Raw genomic sequence first — 20,116 nt, forward strand, 5'->3', positions numbered from 1 at the left:
CTCCTGTTTTAAGACGTCTCCAATGAGTGAACAGATTTGAAATCCCTCAATGTATCTCTTGGTTTGATCAGCAAATGGAAGAAGTGTGGAGGGAGGCCCGGTGGATCATGGACTCTCTGCAGTATGCCAGGTACAAGCAGCCGTCTGGAGGCGTCTCCCTGGGCTGGATCATCGACTTCTCCCAGGACGTGGTTCCCGATAAGCCGAGCTCCACCTCCTCGCAGCCCGATTACCTGCCCTCCCCGATGCCCTCGCCCGAGACCAGCCGCAAGCACAACTCTGGTGAGAGAATCTCTCTCTCCCTGAAGCCACAGCACAGCCGCCCTCGGGAAGTCCTTTAGGGGGCAGGCTGTGGTGCGGACAGCTCTGAACCTGAAGGCTGCAGAAGAATATGAGGTTGCAAATGTGAGGAAAGCTGTCCGGCCCAGTTAGTTAGTTTGGCTAGATCTGAGATCCAAAGAATCAATTGGCAATTCCATAATGGAAGAAGATGATATGAAAAAAAAAACCCACAAAATTGTGAAATTTTGTGTCCAGCTCAATAATAAAACCCCTCGGTTTTTCACCGTTGGCTTGGCTTTATTGCGTAGTTGGAGTAGACTATGTTAACCCGTGGCATCCCAGTGATCAATCTGACCTCGATGTTACTTGTGCAGATTTCCATGGCCTCTCGGATGAAGAGGGCTCTTCGGAGGTCTTCCTCACCACGGACAGCGATTACGACTCCAGTCGAGCACAAAGCCCCCGGGAGCTGGACCTGCTACCCCCCTCGCCCTGCTCCTCCGCCATGGAGCCGGGTTTCTCACGCGAGGGTGCCGGGGGCTTGCGGGACTGCACGCCGGATGTCCTGCAAGCCTCCGAGCCCCCGCCCCCCGAACCCGGGGACAGGAGGCACCCGGCCGAGCTCTTCGACAGCGATTTCATCCTCCCCAGCCGGCAAATCGAGCTCCTCCGCATCACCGAGAAGCGCCAGGCCTTGTGTGTGCGCACCAGCAGCTTGGAGTTCCCCGCGTCCCTCGCCTCGCCCCAGCGCCGCTGGCACCGGCCCTCGTCCGTCGACCGCTGCTCCACCGAGAGGGGCCACCCACCTCTCCCTACCAGGGCCAGGTCGGAGGAGGGGACCACCCGCTTCTTGGAGCCCTCGCCCGGTGCCCGAAGGAAGAGCTCATACATGACAATACGGGTTTATCCTCAGTACCGAACTGGCCTACCCAAGGAAACCAGTGTTAAGGTATGAAAGCGCATTTAATCCCTACACTTTTCCTCCTCATCCTAATCTCCATCGGGGTCCTACAAATTAATTTGTGGGGCCTCCTGAGTGGGTCAGCTTGTAAAGGTGACCACTTGAGTGGAAGGTGGGCTCTATGGTTTGAGCATGATTCCGGTCACTAGATGACTGGGACTGAGATTACCCAAGAATGACTTGCACAGTGCACAACTGACTGAGCCCCACTAAGGGCACTGTGGGATTAATTGGCGAAGGTGCCTTCCACTCTCAGTGACCCAGCAACACTTGTGACCTCTTTTTGCAGGCATGCCATGCCATCGGTTAAGCATGCATCGCTCCTCTAGTCTGCACTGAATCTTATTCATAGATGCTGTGCTGCTTGTGATATGTTAAAAGATGAGTAGTTTGAAGTTGGGCATGTGAGAAGAGTCAGCCTGCACTCACCTGCACATTCTCCCCAGTGTGTGATCATTGTTTCATAGCTGAAACACTACAAACACACAACTGGCTATTCTATTTTAGGAGCATGTTCCAAAAACAACATATGATTCTATAACAAATTATATATTATACAAGAAAATTACAAATTAATTTGAGGTGCACAAAGTTTCTTTTCATGACAGGCTTTTATCTAATATGACAGATTCTCCATCAAAGTTACCCAGTGCAGTACTTACCTTAGGCTTCCAATAAATGTACCACTTAAATTAAAACATTTTATTCAGTCTCAAAATTGGTCCTGTTAAAACCTCAGTGATATAAGCTTTACAAGATATCCTATGCAAAATTACATTTTTCAAGACTTGAATTATGCGTTCCATGGCTACTTTGTTTTGGCTGTGATGCTGTGCACTCTGAAAGCAGTCGATGTCTTGTTTTCTAGGTTATGATTTTGTCATTAGAAGTTATGTGGTACAGATTTTTTATAGTCTTCTACTTCCTGGATCATATCTTCACTATACAGATGCTCTGCTATGTAACTTAAAGAATAATAGTGAAATGGTCTTTTACTGTATGTCAAACATAAAATATATTTTTTCTAAAAACAAATTATACTTTCAGCTTTTTAACATCACATGGTGTTATTTAACAGACATTTGGGAAGAGGTAAATCTTGAATTTCTGCTTTCCAGTGATAAATCCTTGCTGGCTGCCCACAACACCACATGCATATTTTGTAGCGCTGCTCCCTCCACCCCCAACTTCACCCTTTCAGCTTCCTCCCTGGCTCATTCCTTGTAAGTGGGGTGGTGACAGTTCTGACCTTCTGCTGTTATTTCCTCAGCCAAGTACGACAACGTTTTAAGCATGGTTTTCCTTTATTATCGGCGACTGGTTTCACCGCTACTAGAATTTGACCAACTGGTGAATGAATATTTGATCAGTTCTGTACTGGAACCTAGTTAAGAAACTGTTTGCATTCCAGTTAACTCCAGTGCAGCTCAGCCATGTGCCGTTTGTCCCTCCTGTCGTACCTCAGCTCCGCGTCACACAGAAGACGTCCGTGAGGGAGATGGTGCGGCTGGTGGTGCAGGAGATGAACGAGGTGTCCCGGAGGCTGCTGGGAAGCCCGGAGGAGTTCATTTACAGGGAGGAGCAGCTGGAGCACTTTGGCCTGGTCCTCGTGGTGGACGACAAGGAGAAGTGGCTCCAGGAGGAGCTCCGCCCGCTAGAGCTCCAGAACCCGTGGGTCCGCGGGAAGCTGTGCGTGCGCGTCAAGGAATACTCCCCGCTGGCACTGCAATTCAGCCGCGCCACCACCGTTTGAGAGAGAAGGGAACCCCTGTGTCCCCCTGCTTCCCATTGGTCTGGCTCGTCTTTGGAGGAACTCAACTTACTTTAGGCAGCCTCGATGCCGGCCAGAAGTAAACCTCATCTGAGGTTCTCGCACGTCTTTACCTGTTACGTTTCCCGTTCGCAGCAGTTCCGACGTCTTTTTGTTTTGGTTTGTTTTTTTGTGCGACAGACGCTGCTGAGACTCTTCCCCCGTAATGCAGCCGATCCTCACAAGATCACGGTCCTTCAAATGTAGACATTGAACAGGATTAGCTACTTTTTTTGGGGGGGGGGGAGGAAAAAATCCAAGACTGGCAAAAGGGATCTGTTCAAAAGGGTTCAAAGGTTTTTCTTTGGAGGGAGCAAAATAACAAGTGCTCTCAGTTTAGCGGAATCAGCCTGCAGGATAGCAACCACATAAAATGTGCTCGGGTATGAGAAACATTTATAGATGTTTCATATAGTGATGTTACGTGTACTTCTTATATTTAGTATTAAAAACATCCGATGCAGTCAAACGTACACTGTTCTGTGACTGCACCGCAACTGAAAACCCTAACCACTGTATTCTAGAGTCTCTCCAAAAGCACTTCTGGAGTGGTGGTGTTGTGTATAGGCTAGTGTCCATTCAGAGATGTAAACTATCAGATGTTAGCCTTCATGAAGGATTAAGGGTTCTTCCAGTTCAGTATCTATGCCCGTGAGGAGAGATACGAGAGGCCGTAAACTTATACTTGACATGAAATAAATGCAAAACATGGAGACTGGCTGAGAGCCATGGACTTACTGACTCGATGGGTTGCCTTTCTCAGGATTGTGGAAGAGGTAAGAGGAGCTGAAACTCTTGAAGAATGAACTGCACCGTTTACCAAAGAGACTCTGAAAACGCTGGTTAAACGTTTATTGTTTCTCAGACAGTTGCGACTGGAACTGGCAAAAACAGATAGTTATATTGCAAACAATTTGCAAGCAGGAAAAACTCAAGAGAAGCAATATTCTTCTTCCAGATCCTTTTTTGACATGTGTAGGAAGCCTTGAATCTTCCTGAACTTGCAAAGACGCCGAAGATGTATATCATGCTGTACTAGTCATCAGCCTAGATGTTTGTATTTGTGTTTGTTATACAGATTAGTGATATATCAGTTGCACAAAGTTAGGGGAGTTATTTTTTTGTTGTTGATGTTGATATTCTTTCATTTTGTAAGTTTAAGTACTTGCGTTAGTTATCTACTGAAGTAAAAAAGAGTGTCCTTTTCCTTCCCCATTCTTCAGACTCGGTGTCTGAATGCTTGTTTTAACCTACAATACTTAATCTGTCTGGGCAAAGAGGAAGCTCTGATTGTTTATTTTGACTTCTAAGAGCTCTGTGTTTGCTTCTGTGGGTCCAACAAAAACAAGTCTTGTGGTATACTGATGTTTATTTGTAAGAGACAAGTCTTAGTTCCACTGACACAGTTTCATTATTGTGTAAGAACTTAGATGTATCCTTCAGTTTCTACAGTCCGTTTCAGTTTTACTGTAGGGATGAGCTACACAATGTATACAAACCAGATGTGAAGGGGAATTCTGACAACAAACTACAAAGGGGATATAAGGTGCTTCGCAGTCTTACTTGAGCAAAGTTTCAGTTACAATTTTTGTTTAATGCTGTTGACATGAAGCTTCTGTGCTATTTAGGGTAACTGAAAGGGTCCAAGCTAGCTAAGACTGCAGTGAACTACATGTACAATATCCTGTTTTTCACCTCTAACGTTTTACGACATATGAAGATGCAGAAATCTCTGCTTCCCACAATTCAGCAATCTGAACAGCCCGGTTCATGAAGAAGACATGACATCATTTTTTAAAGTCTATTTTTATTGGATAATAAATGAATATTATTAAAATTATTAATGTGCATTTCATTATTTTTTTTACTGTTTTGCATATCTTGTAGAGTCTCTATATAGGTCTATGAAAATATTTTGTATTTTGTTTTACGCTTACTGTTTCCAAGCCACCTAAACAATGAAGTTTGGACTACCTGGATATTAACTTAGCCTAAGACTAGATCTAAGCAGTGAAAACTGGCCCAAATGCTTATTTTTATTTGTTAAAGGGATGAGATGTGTTCAGCAGTAATTTAATCCATAGAAACAAGTTAGTTTTGTACTGTATTTCTTGATAGCGACACATATCCTTCATTGCAAGGTCACTGTGAAAGTCATGTTTAAACACAGTGCACCCCAATTTTAGCACACCGTCAAAACGAATCACTGAAATAACTGTATCTGTCTGTCGATCCCTAAGAGACAAGTAGAGGCCTTTCTGGAAGGTGGGAAGATGAAATCAAGAATTGAGCTGGGTAAGGACGGTCCATTTCATTCTCTCGGTAAGGCCTTCGTCACACAGCAAACAGGCCATTTGCCCTGGATCAATGATGAAGATGACGAATTTGTATAAACCACCTTTCAAGGACTAATTACATATTTACATGATATGTTAAGAAGCCGTGGTAGCTCAGGAGGCAAGGGCGTCTAGCTCCTGACCGGAAGGTCCCGGGTTCAATCTCAGGTAAGTAATTCCTTCCAGATGGCTCCCAGGTCCACTCAGCCTGCTTTCCAAATGAGTACTGGGGGGTTAATCCTTCTGGGGGTAATAGGCTGGCCGGAGCAGGATGCTGACCACCTCACCTCCACCTCCAGTGTCGGATGGTTGAGAAAACATGGTGGCCCTTGCCCCCTGTTCCCCCATTGGCCTTTATAGCCTGAAAAGGGACCTACTTATCTTTTTACCAGGATGTGTTAAAGGGACGAGTACCTCGAAGATGGGTGTGCGGGGGGGGAGTCTGCTTACAATGCCTCATTCTCTCCCGTATCCAGTCCTTCGTCCACAGGGATTGGTAGCTGTGTGCCCCAAGATGTGACCAGCACACAAGCGGCGATTCCAAATTGAGTTGAAGGTCACAACAAGAATCGTGGATTCGTGGTAATTGTGATACCCAGAGTGTGACTGACAGGTCTCACTTTGATGAACAGAGGTGGAACAGTGCTTGCAAGTGTATTTGAACCCATGTCTGACCCTCCCCCCCCCCCACCCCCCCTTGTCAACTCAGGTTTGACCTTTTCAGTAGCTTCTGATTGGCATCTATGTTTTCTTTCTTCTCAATGAACTGAAGCATTGAGGGCATTGTCATTAATGCCACTGAAAGGAGCCCTTAAAGGCACTGTGAATACCTCCAGGATTAAAAATCCCAGGATGCTTCCCATGGAGGCTCAGCATGCGGCACCCTTCGCCTTTAAGAGCAGTACTTAACCATTTTGCAAAAGTAATTTAAGAATTGAGCCGGAATTCTGACACCTCCTAATTTTAACCTGAAGACTCCGGGAAGAGCCGTGCTAATTTTAGCCCGGCACATCTCGAAATACTTTTAAGAAAACATTCCGAAAAGTCTGGGAATAGTCGTGATTCGCACTCATTAAAGAAATTCGGTGGAGTTATTTCGTCGCTGGTGAGCTGCCTGGTTTATGTCTGCTGCTGGCTGCTTTGAGAGGGAAGTACATTTTAAAAAAAAGGAATGGGGACAGGATTTGTGGTGGCAGCGACCTGTGTGAAAAAGGAAAGCCGGGTGTCGGATTATACCTGAACTCAGGAAGTGCAGATAATCCGAGCCCATGATCTGATCATCTGATCTACCTGCTTTCAGGAAACATGCAGAACCTGAGCCCGAGATCAAAACGTTCCTATTAGGGCGGCTTTTCACAATATCCAGACCTGAGATCCGATCCTACCTGAATTTAGATTCTTAAGCCTGCGACGTGATCTTTCCTGCTCCTTCGCGGTTTAGAAACTCACAGAGCAAGACCTGTGCATGTCCTTCTGTCGCTGAATAGGTCAGCTGTTAGGTAAACCATAAATACTTCTAATCAGGTGCTTAACCCGGTACATATGAGCTGTACAAAATGCATCTACCCATTTTCTGTGGATAGTGCTTTTTATCATGTCAATCCTGTTTGCAAAGCCTTCCTCATCACTGGTATATTTAAAGTTTACAATGCAAAATTACAGTTTGACAATATCAATTCCCCCACCGATCAGGACTTTTGCTGTAGAACCAAAAGGAAAAAAAAAACAAGTTTGCTTTCACAACCTCACAGGAAAGGCGGATGTTCTCAGTGTTGAGAGAGGCTGGTGAAGCAACAGCTCAGATAAAAGATTGTCTTTATTCCAGTCTCACTGCTCATGAATTTAGTCCTGGTGTAATCTGAGAAACGGGACTGGCTACAGTACGGTGCAGAGCCAGCTCATGCTCTTCCATGCCAGCCAGCTATGCTGAACTTGAACCATTTGGCAGCACCTAAGGACAAAATCCGAGAATGCTAATGCCAATTTTAGAACACAATCCCAACATTAAAAGACACAATTACCATATCTGAGGCCGTGGAAACCAAGCAGGACGACACCCGCCACGGCCAACACAGACTGCTCGTCACCCTTTCCAGCAAAACCTTTTTGTATCCTTATTAATTACAGATGCCTTCCTCTTAAGTACACTCCTATAAATTGCCTGCCAATTGTCTATCCCTTCTCAGGCAGTGTTAAATAGACAGCACAAGGTGTGGCCCTTCCTGTGATTTTACCCAATATTCCAGGCTCTTTGCGGGAGCTGGATGCCAATGCCAATTCTTGGGCATGTCTGCTTTTATATGCAGTTCTGGCATTCCACAGCACATCTTGGGATTGGAGGGCACATCCTCACGCAAGGCCGTTAAAACGGGGAGCTTGACCGTGACTCTGTGTCTTTTCGTTCCCTCCATCTGAGGGGTAATCTAAGGTGAGCTCCGATCAAGGGATGTGAGGGTGGATGGTGCCCGTGTCAGACGTTGGTTTTGCTGGGTAATGAAATGACTTAAGTCCGTAGGCTGGGGTTAGATGGCTGTAATCCTTTCCTGAAATGATCCCACCCTGGAGACACATGGAATGAGGCTTTTAAAAAAAAAATCTTAGCCTTCTGATATAATTAAGCATGCTAGCAGAAGCCCTCCTTCAATCTCATGCTAGAAATCTGTGCGTCATGACCTACCTCTTATTATAAAAGATTTGATAGTACTTAAGTATCCTTGTTTTAATAGCATGATTTTACCTTTTACAATATAAGTCTCACACTGATCAGACCAACCTCAACTCCAGCGCGGAAAGGCTACCCCAGACATTCAGGATAATCCATTTCAGTATTGCAGTACCTTCGGATAAATCATTTCTACAAACGGGATAGAAGCCAACCGGTGTCATCCTCACAGAAACTGTTGCATCTGTTTCTGTATTTTGGATATATTGGATCGATTGAATCCAATGTACTGGGGCCAATTGTATCCCTCCCATTACAACGGCAAATCAATGTCAGTATGATATTGATAGGGAAGCGTGCAATGACTCCCATAAGAAAAGAACAAGACTTTTTATAAATCATGCCTGAGCATATTGCTGTGTCAGGTTTTTATAAAGACTTTTGAATTGCCCAAATTTTATCCTTGCTTAAATACCTTTGAGTAAATACGGCGCTGAAATATGAACTTGTCAATGTCCTGTCTCTAATGCTAAAGAAAATCTCCCTCAGAATCTCCCTGCCGAACATTTTTTGAGGCTTACTCGTTTTCTGCTTCTCGTTTATATATGGGATGATTTGTTTTTATGAATTTCTTAACATTCTTATCTCGACGTGCTAGCAGGAGGGGAAGATTTATATGACGGCAGACATAACTAATCCTTTGTGCAGGATCTGTCACCAGAAACCAATCTTCAGTTTAAACTGAGCTCTCCCTCATGCCCCAACACCCAAACCATGGGTGGTATTTTTCGGAAAGTTGTAAGACACTGCAGGAATCTCACTTAACCAGTTTTCAGGGAAATTGTTCCAAGGGGAGCTTTCCTCTCTTCCCTGCTCCACAGGCAAATGCTCTTCTGCAGGAAAGCAGCTGACAGTCTGTTCCCTAGTGTTTCTCCTATTTAACAGCCAGGCTACTGTAACATTTTTTAATATTAAAAAAAAAAGCCCGCCTTTATAGATCAACTGCGTTAGGTTTAGGAATCATGTCAGTTTCAATAGCTGCTTCACAGATCACCTGTTTTTCCTAGATTTGCCTCAACACTGAGTAAAAAAAAATGCGGTCAGCCTGTATACTACTACATCACGCCCTTCTCACTCGAAAGCCTGTAAACCTTTAAAGCACCTATAAAACACTTGGCAAGGCCTTTTTGAAGTTTTTATGAAGATCTGCCTTTATTGTTCCCCAAAGATGAGTCCAGCTCCACTGGCGCCTCTCAGCTTTCTATAAGTGCCAGTGAATTCAGAGGAGCAGGAGGGGAGGGGGGGGCTGGGATGTTTGTAGAGTTCCCAAACAGGGATGGGATGAGAAAGCATGTGGAACTGAATGTGCCTTTGTGTCTGCAATGTGTGTGTGGGGAGGCTCTTTTGGAGGACACGGCAGAGAGACTTCTTGGCCTTTTTTTTTTCTTTCTTTTTGCTCTGCTCGTGTTCCTAAGAGCATTTAATTTGATTAATATGATTTGCGAGGATGAATATTAATCGCCCCCCCCCCTCCTGCTGTTTCACCAAGCCCGAGAGGCGGAACTGTCGAAACAGGGCTCTGAGCAGAATTCCAGTTCTGCTTCTTGAGTGCATAAAGTCAGTGGCAGCGAACGGATAGCTGTTTGCCTTGACTGAGGCACAGCTGGCTCTGACCAGTGAAATGGACCTGTATATGTGTGTCTTGCGTGGTCTTTTAAAAGCAAGTGATGACATGGTTAATTAATATTACTAGAAACTCTTAACACTGCGCCATAACCATGGATTAATATAAAAATGTTATGTGTGTGTACGTATTAACATCTGTGTTTTAGTACACATGAGACATTCTAGACACATAAATTTAACCATTTGCAGTCATTGTGTCCCGATATGTATTCATATGGCTTTTTATCACATCCAGAGCCTGTATATCCAAAGTGAAGGCCCAGTGCAAGAGTTTACATGAATGTTGGATCAGTTTTTCCAGGCAATCTCTGTGCCAGGCTTGGACAGACTTAGGGCTGCAGAGCGTTGTTAATTAATTTCCTCCATGTTTCCAATGCATTTATCACTCCACCCCAGTTTGATACAGCATGGCTGATGCTTTCCATTGCCAGAGGTGTCTGAATAGTCATCTTTGAGCATATTTGAAGCCTCTGTTTTGTGAAATATCTAGGCACATACGTTTGAATGAGCATGGTTCACTTGGGGAGCTACATCAACACATATTGACTGCAAAGGAACGACACACCCCTGAAGAAGCCTGAACAGCTGGGACATTGTCTTTCGACTTTTCAGTATGGAGTTAACCTCCTGGTTTCTCCTACTCGCAGTGTCAGCCCAAGACTGGCCTGAGAGGCACTCTTGAAGCTTCTTGAACCTTCTCAGAGTCTCAAAGCTTCTCCGGTCATCTCCGAGACTCAATTCTAAATTTAAGAGTATTTTTCTCTGCGTCACCCATCGCATATCTCCTGCTTCATCGTATGTTGCAAAAGATGACTGCTCTCTGTGCAAAGTGTGAAGATATGTACTTTACATTTACTTGTTTAACATTCTGATCTTTTGTTATTTGGCACATCTCTGTTGATTTGCACAGTGTATACAGATATATACCGTAGAGGAGGGATTTTTTTCAGTATGCCCTTCTTTCGTTAGACATGGACAGTTCAGGAACACATCCCCTGCAAATAAACAGGACTAGATGTAGAGAAAAGTGTCTTAAACAATCTTTAGAAAACAGGACTGCTGTTGTGAACTGTGATTGCATCACAAAAAGCTCTATACTTCAATGGGTTCAATCTTCGGGTTCAGAAATCATGTGTACTTCAACCACTGCTTCACAGATCACCTGTTTTCCTAAATTCGGCTCAACACTAAAAAACAAATTGTGGTCAGTATAAATTAGACTGACCGCATTTACATTTTCTTTCCCGACCTTGGTATGTCAGAAAAATGCAGTACCTAGCCACATTAGAAAACAAATCTTCACATTTAAAGAGTTGCTTCCTTTCAAATGACCTGGGTGGGTTTATTTTCATAAATGAAACCAAAGTCAAGCTATTCAAATTGAACTCGCAACGACTCAGACGTGTACTATAGAAGCCCAAACCTTGCTATTTGTGTTTTAAACTTCACCTCAATAAAACTGAGATACAAAAATGATAGGAGACTTTAATTCAAAGTGTTGAAGATATAACCCATATTACCTGGAAACATGAGAAAAATGACTTTTTTTCCCATTTGAGCTAAGAGATATCTATGAGATATCGTTGGGATAATCTGATTCATTACAACGCTTTTGAGAAAACGCCTAAGAAGGCGACCAATAACAAGGGGGGGGGGTATTTTTTTTGTGACTCTAACATTTACAAGGCAAATTGTGATGTCATCTTGGCACTGTGTAAATACTGTGGGGATGAAAGAAAAACTAATTAAGCCATCTACAGTAGAATATATATTTTTTTCATTAGGCATCAGCACAATAAGCAGACAAGACTTGGAGGCACTCACTAGCTCCTTGAAATATATTATTAATTACAAGCTGTGAAAGGCAATGGGGGAACGATAAAATGTTTGAAGTCACTGTTTCTGGTCTCTTGAAGTTCGAAAAGATCCCAGCCAGACCCCCCTCGGCACCACTTACTCCCAACAGCCATCGTTTGCACAGAGGAACGCTTGGCGAATGGAGACGTTTTTTCAAAAGGAAACCCAGTGCCTCCGCGTCCAAAGCTCATGCCTAAGCTGTTATGGCAGCCGAAGGAAAATGGAGAGAGATTAAAAACACGCCCGAAGTAAAAAAAAAAAAAGTACTTTTCTTAGTGTCAGTGGAGGCACTAACCATTAATTTTATTTTGGTGTTGACTTGACATCTACTGCTTGTTAAAACATTTGTAAGAAACAAATTGCAGCAAGTTAGGGGTGGGTGAAATGCCAGGCTCATTTAGTTCTCCACTCCAACTTATGAGTATATATTTAAAGAAATGCCTTGGTTTCCCCCAAAAACAGACAGCCTCCTCTTTCCAGATGTACCGCTGAGCTTCATGGGAGCCGACACACGTATATAACAGTAGCCCCCTCATAATCAGTGGAAACAGACCCCAGATGTCCATGTGCAGACAACTGTATGCACACGTATTCATGTATCATAGGTGCACTTTCGTGTGGGATGTTTTGTTTAATGTTGCTTTCCCAACACAGAACAAGGAAGGCAGTGGGCCGCTATCACAAAGAGATGACCATGTGCATCAGCCATTTTGTGCCTGATGTTGTGCCGCATACATGTCATCCCTGGGCCAGAGCAGCTTGAAAATGACTGGTAAGCTTGGAGATTTATTGTAATGTTTTTTGCACCATTTTACTGTAGGACCCCAAACAAATGCTACCAAATGAAGGGTAGCAATACTCCCTGTAGAAGCAGAAACAGGAAAGCAGAAGGAACTAGAAAAAAAACAGGACAGGACTGGGCAAGCCACAAGCAGATGAACTTTCATGTACATGAGAGTAGAGCTTTAAACGCAGGCAGGTGTATAAAATGAGAAAAACTAAACATGACCAATCTTTTCATGGAAAATGATTAAGGCATTTCTGATTTCAAATGTCCAAGGTTTACGTCCACAGAAGAAAGCCCAGCTATATTTTTGGGCTTCAAAGAAATGCCTTCCACTGACAAGTAGCTGAGCTCCTGCGCTCTAGAAGAGAAACATTCACTCATACTTTATCTCTCTTTCCTGGCGTTAATCCCTCATCAGCAGGGTCCGGTTGTCGGCACACCAGTCTCCATTTGGTGGTTTGAACCAAATCTTTGAGCTGACGTTGCCATTAACTGCGACCGAGAAATACTCCAACCGGCGCGTCGCTCCACCTGCCGTCGGAGTGGGATGGGGGGGAGAGGAGAACAAAGTAATGTGGCCAATTCATGGAGGGGGATTATTAGGAGGCATGGGAAATTTGGCCAGGGGTTACACCCCTACTCTTTTCAAGAAACACCCTGGGATTTTTAATGACCACAGAGAGTCAGGACCTCGGTTTTACGTCTCATCCGAAGGATGGCGCTTATTTACAGTTTAGTGTCCCCGTCACTATACTGGGGCATTAGGACCCACCTGGACCGCAGGGTGAGCGCCCCCTGCTAGCCCCACTAACACCTCTTCCAGCAGCAAATTCACTCATACTTTATACTGCTGCATTATCAGTAAAGCCGGCTGGGAGTGAGAAGTTTAAAGCTGACACTGCTTGAGATTGTCAGCAGGATTTGTGACACTGAGAATAACTTTGGAAAACATTGATTTCAATACAGCAGGCTGCAAATCAACGCACAGCGCATTGCCAGTTCTTTTTTCAACATTGGCATTGCTAAAATGGGGTTTTGCTGAGGGAATGGTTAGCACTTTACGGAGGTTGTTTTCGAGAGACAGCCCTCTAGTGTCGCCATCCATGTTTAGCGAGCTCCAGCTCAGGTATAGGGGAGAGCTGTTTTATGTTTTTACTTAGGAATACGTTTGGGAAGTGAGCTGGAGTGCATCTATTATTTGAAACAGCCTCGTCAAAATATTTACCAAAATAAAAAAAGAATAGTCATTGATGCTGTTTGGCTCGTCTTGCTGAAAAAGGGCTCTTTGCATTCACCTGCAGTGAACTTACTGTTGATTTATCTTTATGATGGCCAAATAAAATAGGTTCAGATTCTGGTGATGTGGTGTCGGAATTGGAAGAGGGTCACAAAACAGTTTTGAGCTGCTGTTGCTGTTGGCGTCTTGGCAGAATAGGAGGGATTGACGCACATTTGACTCGAGTGGCCTGAGCTTTCTCTGTCGATAGCCTAGATAAAGAACAGGAACATCTTGATTTCTGGCCCACAGTTCTCTCATCCCTCTATTATTATTAGTGCCCTATTGAGACATGATTCAGGAACAAGATATGCTTGTTGCCTCTGAGCATTAGCCTCTGTAACAGAATCCTTGTTGACAATTCCTAAATGGAGCGTGGCCATTGTGCGTTGAAACCACCACCATCGCCACTGACTTCAAGAATAGCCCTGATCTCAGAAGCAGATTGCTCAGTACCTGCTCCTGAGCCACAGCTTTCAAGTGAGGCAGGTCAGTGTTGCACGTTCCTCTCTCACTGACTGAAAGACGTTTCCAGTCTGAGCACAGGTTGGTGAGCCAACAGATACAGGGCGCTTTGAAGTGGCAAGGTGTTTGAAATATTACCTGTCATAGGAAATCCACCAGGTTAATGATGATCGATGAGTTACAAGATATGCAGAAAGACTCTGCTAAATCGCATGAGTAGAGTGGAAGACTCTGGGTTGTATCCATAAACCTTTTACTGCCATGCTTGGTTAATTCTTGTTTTTAAGTTAGGAGAAAAAATGTTGGAAAGTGACAAGTATTATTTACGATCCTGATTTAAGAGCCAATAAAATTTTAATTTTAATGTGTTTTACTCTTACGCTGTAATACTAGCAATTTTGTCCTTCCCATTTGAAAAAAAACGGGTTATATGAAAGCAATGTACCTGTCTGAACACTCTCTGTCTCTCTTGTGTCTTCAGCTTCTTTTGGTCTCTGTCAACAGATTCAGTCTCAACGAAATGTCCCTCCCTTATACTGTATACTTAAACTTATACTTTTATGGATCTTTTAGGACAGTATTGGGGGAACTTAAAGTTAAGGCTAAATGTATGTACCTCACCCAGCCTGGGGGGGTTAGCTGACACCCCGCCAAAAAAAACCCAGCAGAAACAGGTTGTGCTGTTTAACAGTCGGGAATATTTTTCCAAAACGCGGGTTTTAATATATCGCTGGCGTCCTGCAGTGTGTCTGAGGGCCGCCTGTCACCTAAACCTCAGGAGCACTGGCCTTTGTCTTTGTGTAGCGTGGTGATGATTGGCCTCACCTACCTCGGCAACAGTGGCCGTGCCACAGAGTTGACTGTGATTCAGTTGGGACCCTGTTTTAAACCCAGGGTCCTCGATGAGAAAAAAAATGAGCAATATAAGCAGTAGCTTACTATAATTCTTCCTTTCACTCCCTGCTTTAACAAAGTTTAACTTGGCACATCAGAGTTACCACAGCCCCCCGCCCCCAGCCCCTCCAGCTGTGAGAGATTTGCCCCCTACAAGGCAGTTTGCAGTGGGATAAAAACTGTTGTTTTCTAATAAAAAAAAATCCCAAGAAGCAATTGATTATTCAAATTCCAAGTATTCTTCAGTCCTGGAGCACTATGGGTAAACAGATGTAAGACACTAACATGCGTGCCCAGATTCTTAAAACCATGTTGTAAAGTACATTAATTGGTGGAGGAACAACAAAAGAGCAAGGCCCAAAACTGAACTGATGTTTGAAGGCAACGCAACACTAAACAATCCTTATTGTCCTTCGAAATCTGCTTTCATGCTTTTTTCCTCCCCCCCCTGAAGTGTAAGACTGTAACAGAAAAGGGAAGCAACAGCTTTAGATAAATCCTTCCTTGTCAATAAGCCAAGAGGGATTGAAAGCTGGAAGAAAAGGGAAAGTTTCTTAATAAGTGATTATTATGCATCTTGCTTGTTGGGAATTAAGGAGATTGAGCAGGGACGAATGAAGAGGTTTGGCAGATAGGATCTCCGTTTTGTACTTTCCTTAATTGAATCCCCCCTTTTTTAAAGGCACAGGTTGTTTGTACTGTTTTCTTTTTTCTCCGCTGAACTCTCCTGAGGTCTGCTTAGATTTTTTCGCTACCCAAGGCCGCTATAGTAGTCCTGTTTCATAATGCCGCAAACTTGCAGGGCTGGGAAAGAGGACTCGCAAAAGAGCTGGCAGGACTCCCCTTAGTTTAGCAGGAGAAGGCCGTGCAATGCCAGGGGCGCACTTGGCATTTCTACCAGGGCGGACTCGCCAGACGAGTGAATGCAGCGCGTTTTGTGACAGATCCGGTTTGCTGGTAGCTCTCCTTGTGTAATCTCCAATCTCCTCGATCGGGGTGATGTCATGCCTTTTGAAAAGAGTTTTGCTTTTAAGTTGGTGGAGATTTTTCATCCGCTGGGGGCGGGGGGATGACTAACTGGCTGGTAGTCCATGAATAGGCCATCCCTGTGGGTGAGCCCCATTAGGCACGCTCCAGCCGGGGCATCAAAGCCAGGCTCTTTTTGTGTGTGTGTGTGTTGTTGTTGTTTTTAAATATGATCGCTCTGACGGATGGAGTGATGATCTGGGAGTCTCCGATACAAGTGGCAGGCTCCACTATTGTTCAGCGCCGGTGTGGTGCTGTGTCCGTCGCTATAGAAACCTGGGTCCTCTCCAAAGGCATGCTTTCATCTCGGCAACCTGCATGCTGGAAATAAGGGGTGAGATCGACCCCTCAGCAGACACAAACACACAAATACATACACACACACACACAGACGGATATACCTCAGCTATCAAAACTCTCGCACAGAATCGAACAAGGGAACCTGTTCCCAGCCATTCCAGCTCCTCTTATGACCTTCCAGCCAGTGTTCTGCTATTTAATGACACTTTCTTTTAGTAAACAAGGCTGGGACTTCACTGGGATGAGGGGGTCGCATATCAGGAGTACTACGCATAGAAAAAAGATGGAAACCATGGAGGCTTCTGGAATTAAGAGGTGGTTTTGAAACTGGCTGTAAGGAGAGGTGTGCTTGCACTGACAGCAGGCTCTACGTGATTGTGTGCTGAAACCGTTTGTCTTCTACCTCCAGTCTTCAAAATGAGGAAAGAAAAAGTCAGCGCACACTCTTGTACTGCTCTGTTTCCCTTCAGGTGCTTTCCTCAGTGCACGGCGCAGATTTGTACAAATGGACTCCTGCACTTCGTCCCTTTGTCCTTTTTCTGACACGATGAGGTGCCAACTGCTCCCCGACCGTCCCCGTAGTTTATTCACTGAAAATATTGGGCAGGATACAGTGAGATCTAACATCTTGGTCACAATGACTTCTATGCAAACGAGCAGTGCATAAGTTAGCACTGCGGAATCCCATGTCATGTAGAGATACGATGTTAAGTGTAAAAAATCGCAGATTCCTGACACATTCCAAACGGAGGGATGCCTTGGCCTACAGAACCTGTTTTATAGGCAGGTCTTAGTGTCCGTTGTGGACAATAGCAGTTTTTTGTGCTCCTGTAGAAATTAACCTGTTGCATTATGAATCTGTATTGGGGACTGAAGTGGTCTTCAGCAGAATCAACACAAAGCTATGGACAGGGTCAATAGATTTATAAAAATTCTCAAGCACACACAGAAACATTTTTAGAATAAAATACTGTAAAAATAAAATACTGCAATTTTGAAGAATTAGTTTATTACAAAAATCTACATGTCACACTTTTAGTAATATTTTCCCAAGACACACACTGTCAGCCTTAATAAATGTATTTGTCCAACACTCTCTATGGAAAGTACACTTTTGGACTTTTTTAATCGAAAGGAAAAAGCAACGTTAATTTAGGCTTTTGGGTGCTTGCAGATAAATAAAAGTTGTTTTTTGTTTCTTTTTAGGAATGGTTGAGATGTGCATGTGTAATGAACTATTTGTTTCCTCACCTTGCAAGTTAGCAAAAGAAGAAAATCAAGTCCAACTACAGTAGCTGCAAATATTTGGTGGGCAAAAGAACTAGTCCAATAAGCCAGGACAGATCTTTCTGTGTTTAGATAAGATGTTTCCATGATTGAGTCATGAAAAAAGTCAATACCACTGCCTGTGTCTCATGTGGCACATGTTAGCTGTGGAAAGGGAGTTGGAATGGATGATTATTTAAACTGGGTTCAATTGTTTCTACAGATCCTTATGGTTTGAAAAAGTCAAATAAACTTTGAAGGCGAGGCTGGTAGGAATTAGCACTTTATGCAGCAAAATCACAATTGCATTGTTTACAGTGGCTGCTGTATAGTGTCTGTTCCCATGGAAACAATTTCCCTAATTTGCTGATGAAATCCAGTAAATTCAAAGAGCTCTTCTGAAGGGAGAAGTACGACTTTTACAATGAAGTAAAAGGATTTGCTAAGCGATTGGCCCTACAGTAAGGTCTTCTTAATTTTTAACTGAGTCTTCTGAGATTTTTACCGGAATTCTCCAGGAAGAATCTTTGTTCAAATGGAGAAGAAGTTTGCCCCAGCATTCACCTCTGTAGCATGTAAAAGAACAGAACGATAAATGCTGTTCATGAATGTTGGTGTGTTTGCTGTGATGCAATTTAGGACTGTTTTTCTCTCAGTTTCATGAGTGTGTTGTCGCAATCTGTATCCCAATAAAAAGTCTTTAAATACTGGTTTCAAATTCAAACCGATATCTCCCATTAAGGGAAACCTTTGGAAACCAGGAGGACAGAGCGATATTGGCTTTATCCATAAGACACAGAAGACATTGGGAGTTATATAAAATCGAGAAATGGTGGGAATAGAGTTGCTCTATCATTCTCCTCATTGGATAGTGTTTTGGCATGTTTTAGATCGATTCAGTCATGTTGAGCAGAGGTTCCCAAAGCTGGTCCTGGGGCTCACCTTTTGTCTTCTTGTTTATAATAGACCAGCTATTTATCACAGTTAAGAACAGTACAGAAAGTGATTTCTGTTCCTATAAAGTTGAATAGTACTTTGTATCAGCTGTGCCAATTTCTGAGTTTCAGAACTTCACCTCATCAGCCATGTGATATGATATATACTAGAAACATATTCTCTCCTCCCGTCCGGTAAACGGTACCGAAGCATTCAGTCAAAGTCCAACAGATTACGGAACAGCTTCTACCTCCAGGCAATAAGACTGCTAAATAGCCAACCTGCAGCTCCTTCAGCAAATCACCTGTAATGACTACATGGACACACAGTTTTCATTGTATTCAGCATAACTGCACTACTTGGACATAATATATATTGCATACACCCTAGACACATCGCAGCTCTACTTATATTGAGCTCTCTCTGAGTTTATTTGATTCAATTTCTATTGCACTATTATCTATTAATATGTAACCTTATTTTTTAACTTTAATTTTGTGATTTTTATCCCCCCCGGTAAGCTCGTAGAAAAGACATTTCACTGCCAGCAACTACTGCTGCATGCTGTATTGTTGTGCATTTGATAAATCAACTTTGATTGATTGAAATGTATATGAAATGTAATAGGACCTCTGGAAAAGAAAGTGTAGGACTGTTTCATACATTGTCCTTCCCACCTGTGTCTGTTCATGACACATTTATCATCTATCAAGTAAAAGTGTGTTTTACCAGAAATCAGGGCACTCTTAGTGACCAAGCTGAGCAGCGACTACTTGATGTTCTGTCTGCTGATGTTGTAAGAAAAACAAAAAGAAGTTAGACTCTTTTTTTAAATCATGCAAAAACAGGTCAAACCTAAACATCAAAGACATATACAAACCCAATGATTTCCAGCTCAGTTAGAATGATGTAAGAGATTGGTTTCATTGACATGGAAATGTTGTGATCACTTTATCGTTTTTTTATTTACAACTGCATTTGCCAGTAAAACGTATGGTCAAATTAAATGGGTAGGAGATCTGAAGAATTTCTTCGGATGCCAAAAAAAAAGAAGAATCCACACTCTTCTTGGAGATTGTGACATCTTTAGATTGGCACTCCTCACGTGGTGTGGGCTGGAACCTAAGCAAGGACCTAACTGTTAATAGTATGAATCATTTTGCTTTTTTGTGCATCTTGTACAGTAGCAAAAACATGACCATGGGACAGGACTATTTCGAAACAGACTGGCTCATCTATGGAGATCAGTGTATTATTTGGAGATGGAAAGGACCCTTTCTTGAGGAAGAATATAGAAATGGCTATATTGGTTGAGAGTCCTGGAATCTTTGAGTCCCCAGGTTGCCTTTCTGGAGACATGACAGTGTTTGCGCAGTGTAATGAGAGATATAACTGGGCCTACAGCTTTCAGAAACAAAGACGACAAGACTCTCAGACAATTGCTGCTGGGCAAACAGGGTCTGGAGCCAGAGGAAGACAAGAGGGTCATTCCCAGACAAATACTAGTAGTGTAGTCCTCTTAGCACCTGGGTGAGACTGAGATGGGGCACGCTGCCTTGAACAAGGAGAGAG

At 43.5% G+C, this 20,116-nt stretch overlaps 1 protein-coding gene across 4 annotated transcripts in view; it reads left to right on the plus strand.

Moving 5' to 3' along the window:
* The window catches only part of ankfn1b (ankyrin repeat and fibronectin type III domain containing 1b), a 247,305-nt gene extending 242,412 nt beyond the window's left edge, over positions 1 to 4,893 (plus strand). For all 4 annotated transcript variants that reach the window (XM_088613116.1, XM_088613114.1, XM_088613115.1 and 1 more), the window contains 3 exons: positions 72 to 282; positions 657 to 1,231; positions 2,709 to 4,893. In XM_088613116.1, the coding sequence (XP_088469242.1) occupies positions 72 to 282; positions 657 to 1,231; positions 2,709 to 2,996 (1,074 nt within the window). In that variant the 3' untranslated portion in view covers positions 2,997 to 4,893. The remainder of the gene's footprint in view (positions 1 to 71; positions 283 to 656; positions 1,232 to 2,708) is intronic.
* Positions 4,894 to 20,116: the final 15,223 nt, after the last annotated feature.

This window comes from Lepisosteus platostomus, chromosome 19, assembly GCF_059453375.1.
Source record: "Lepisosteus platostomus isolate fLepPlt1 chromosome 19, fLepPlt1.hap1, whole genome shotgun sequence".
NCBI lineage: Eukaryota > Metazoa > Chordata > Actinopteri > Semionotiformes > Lepisosteidae > Lepisosteus > Lepisosteus platostomus.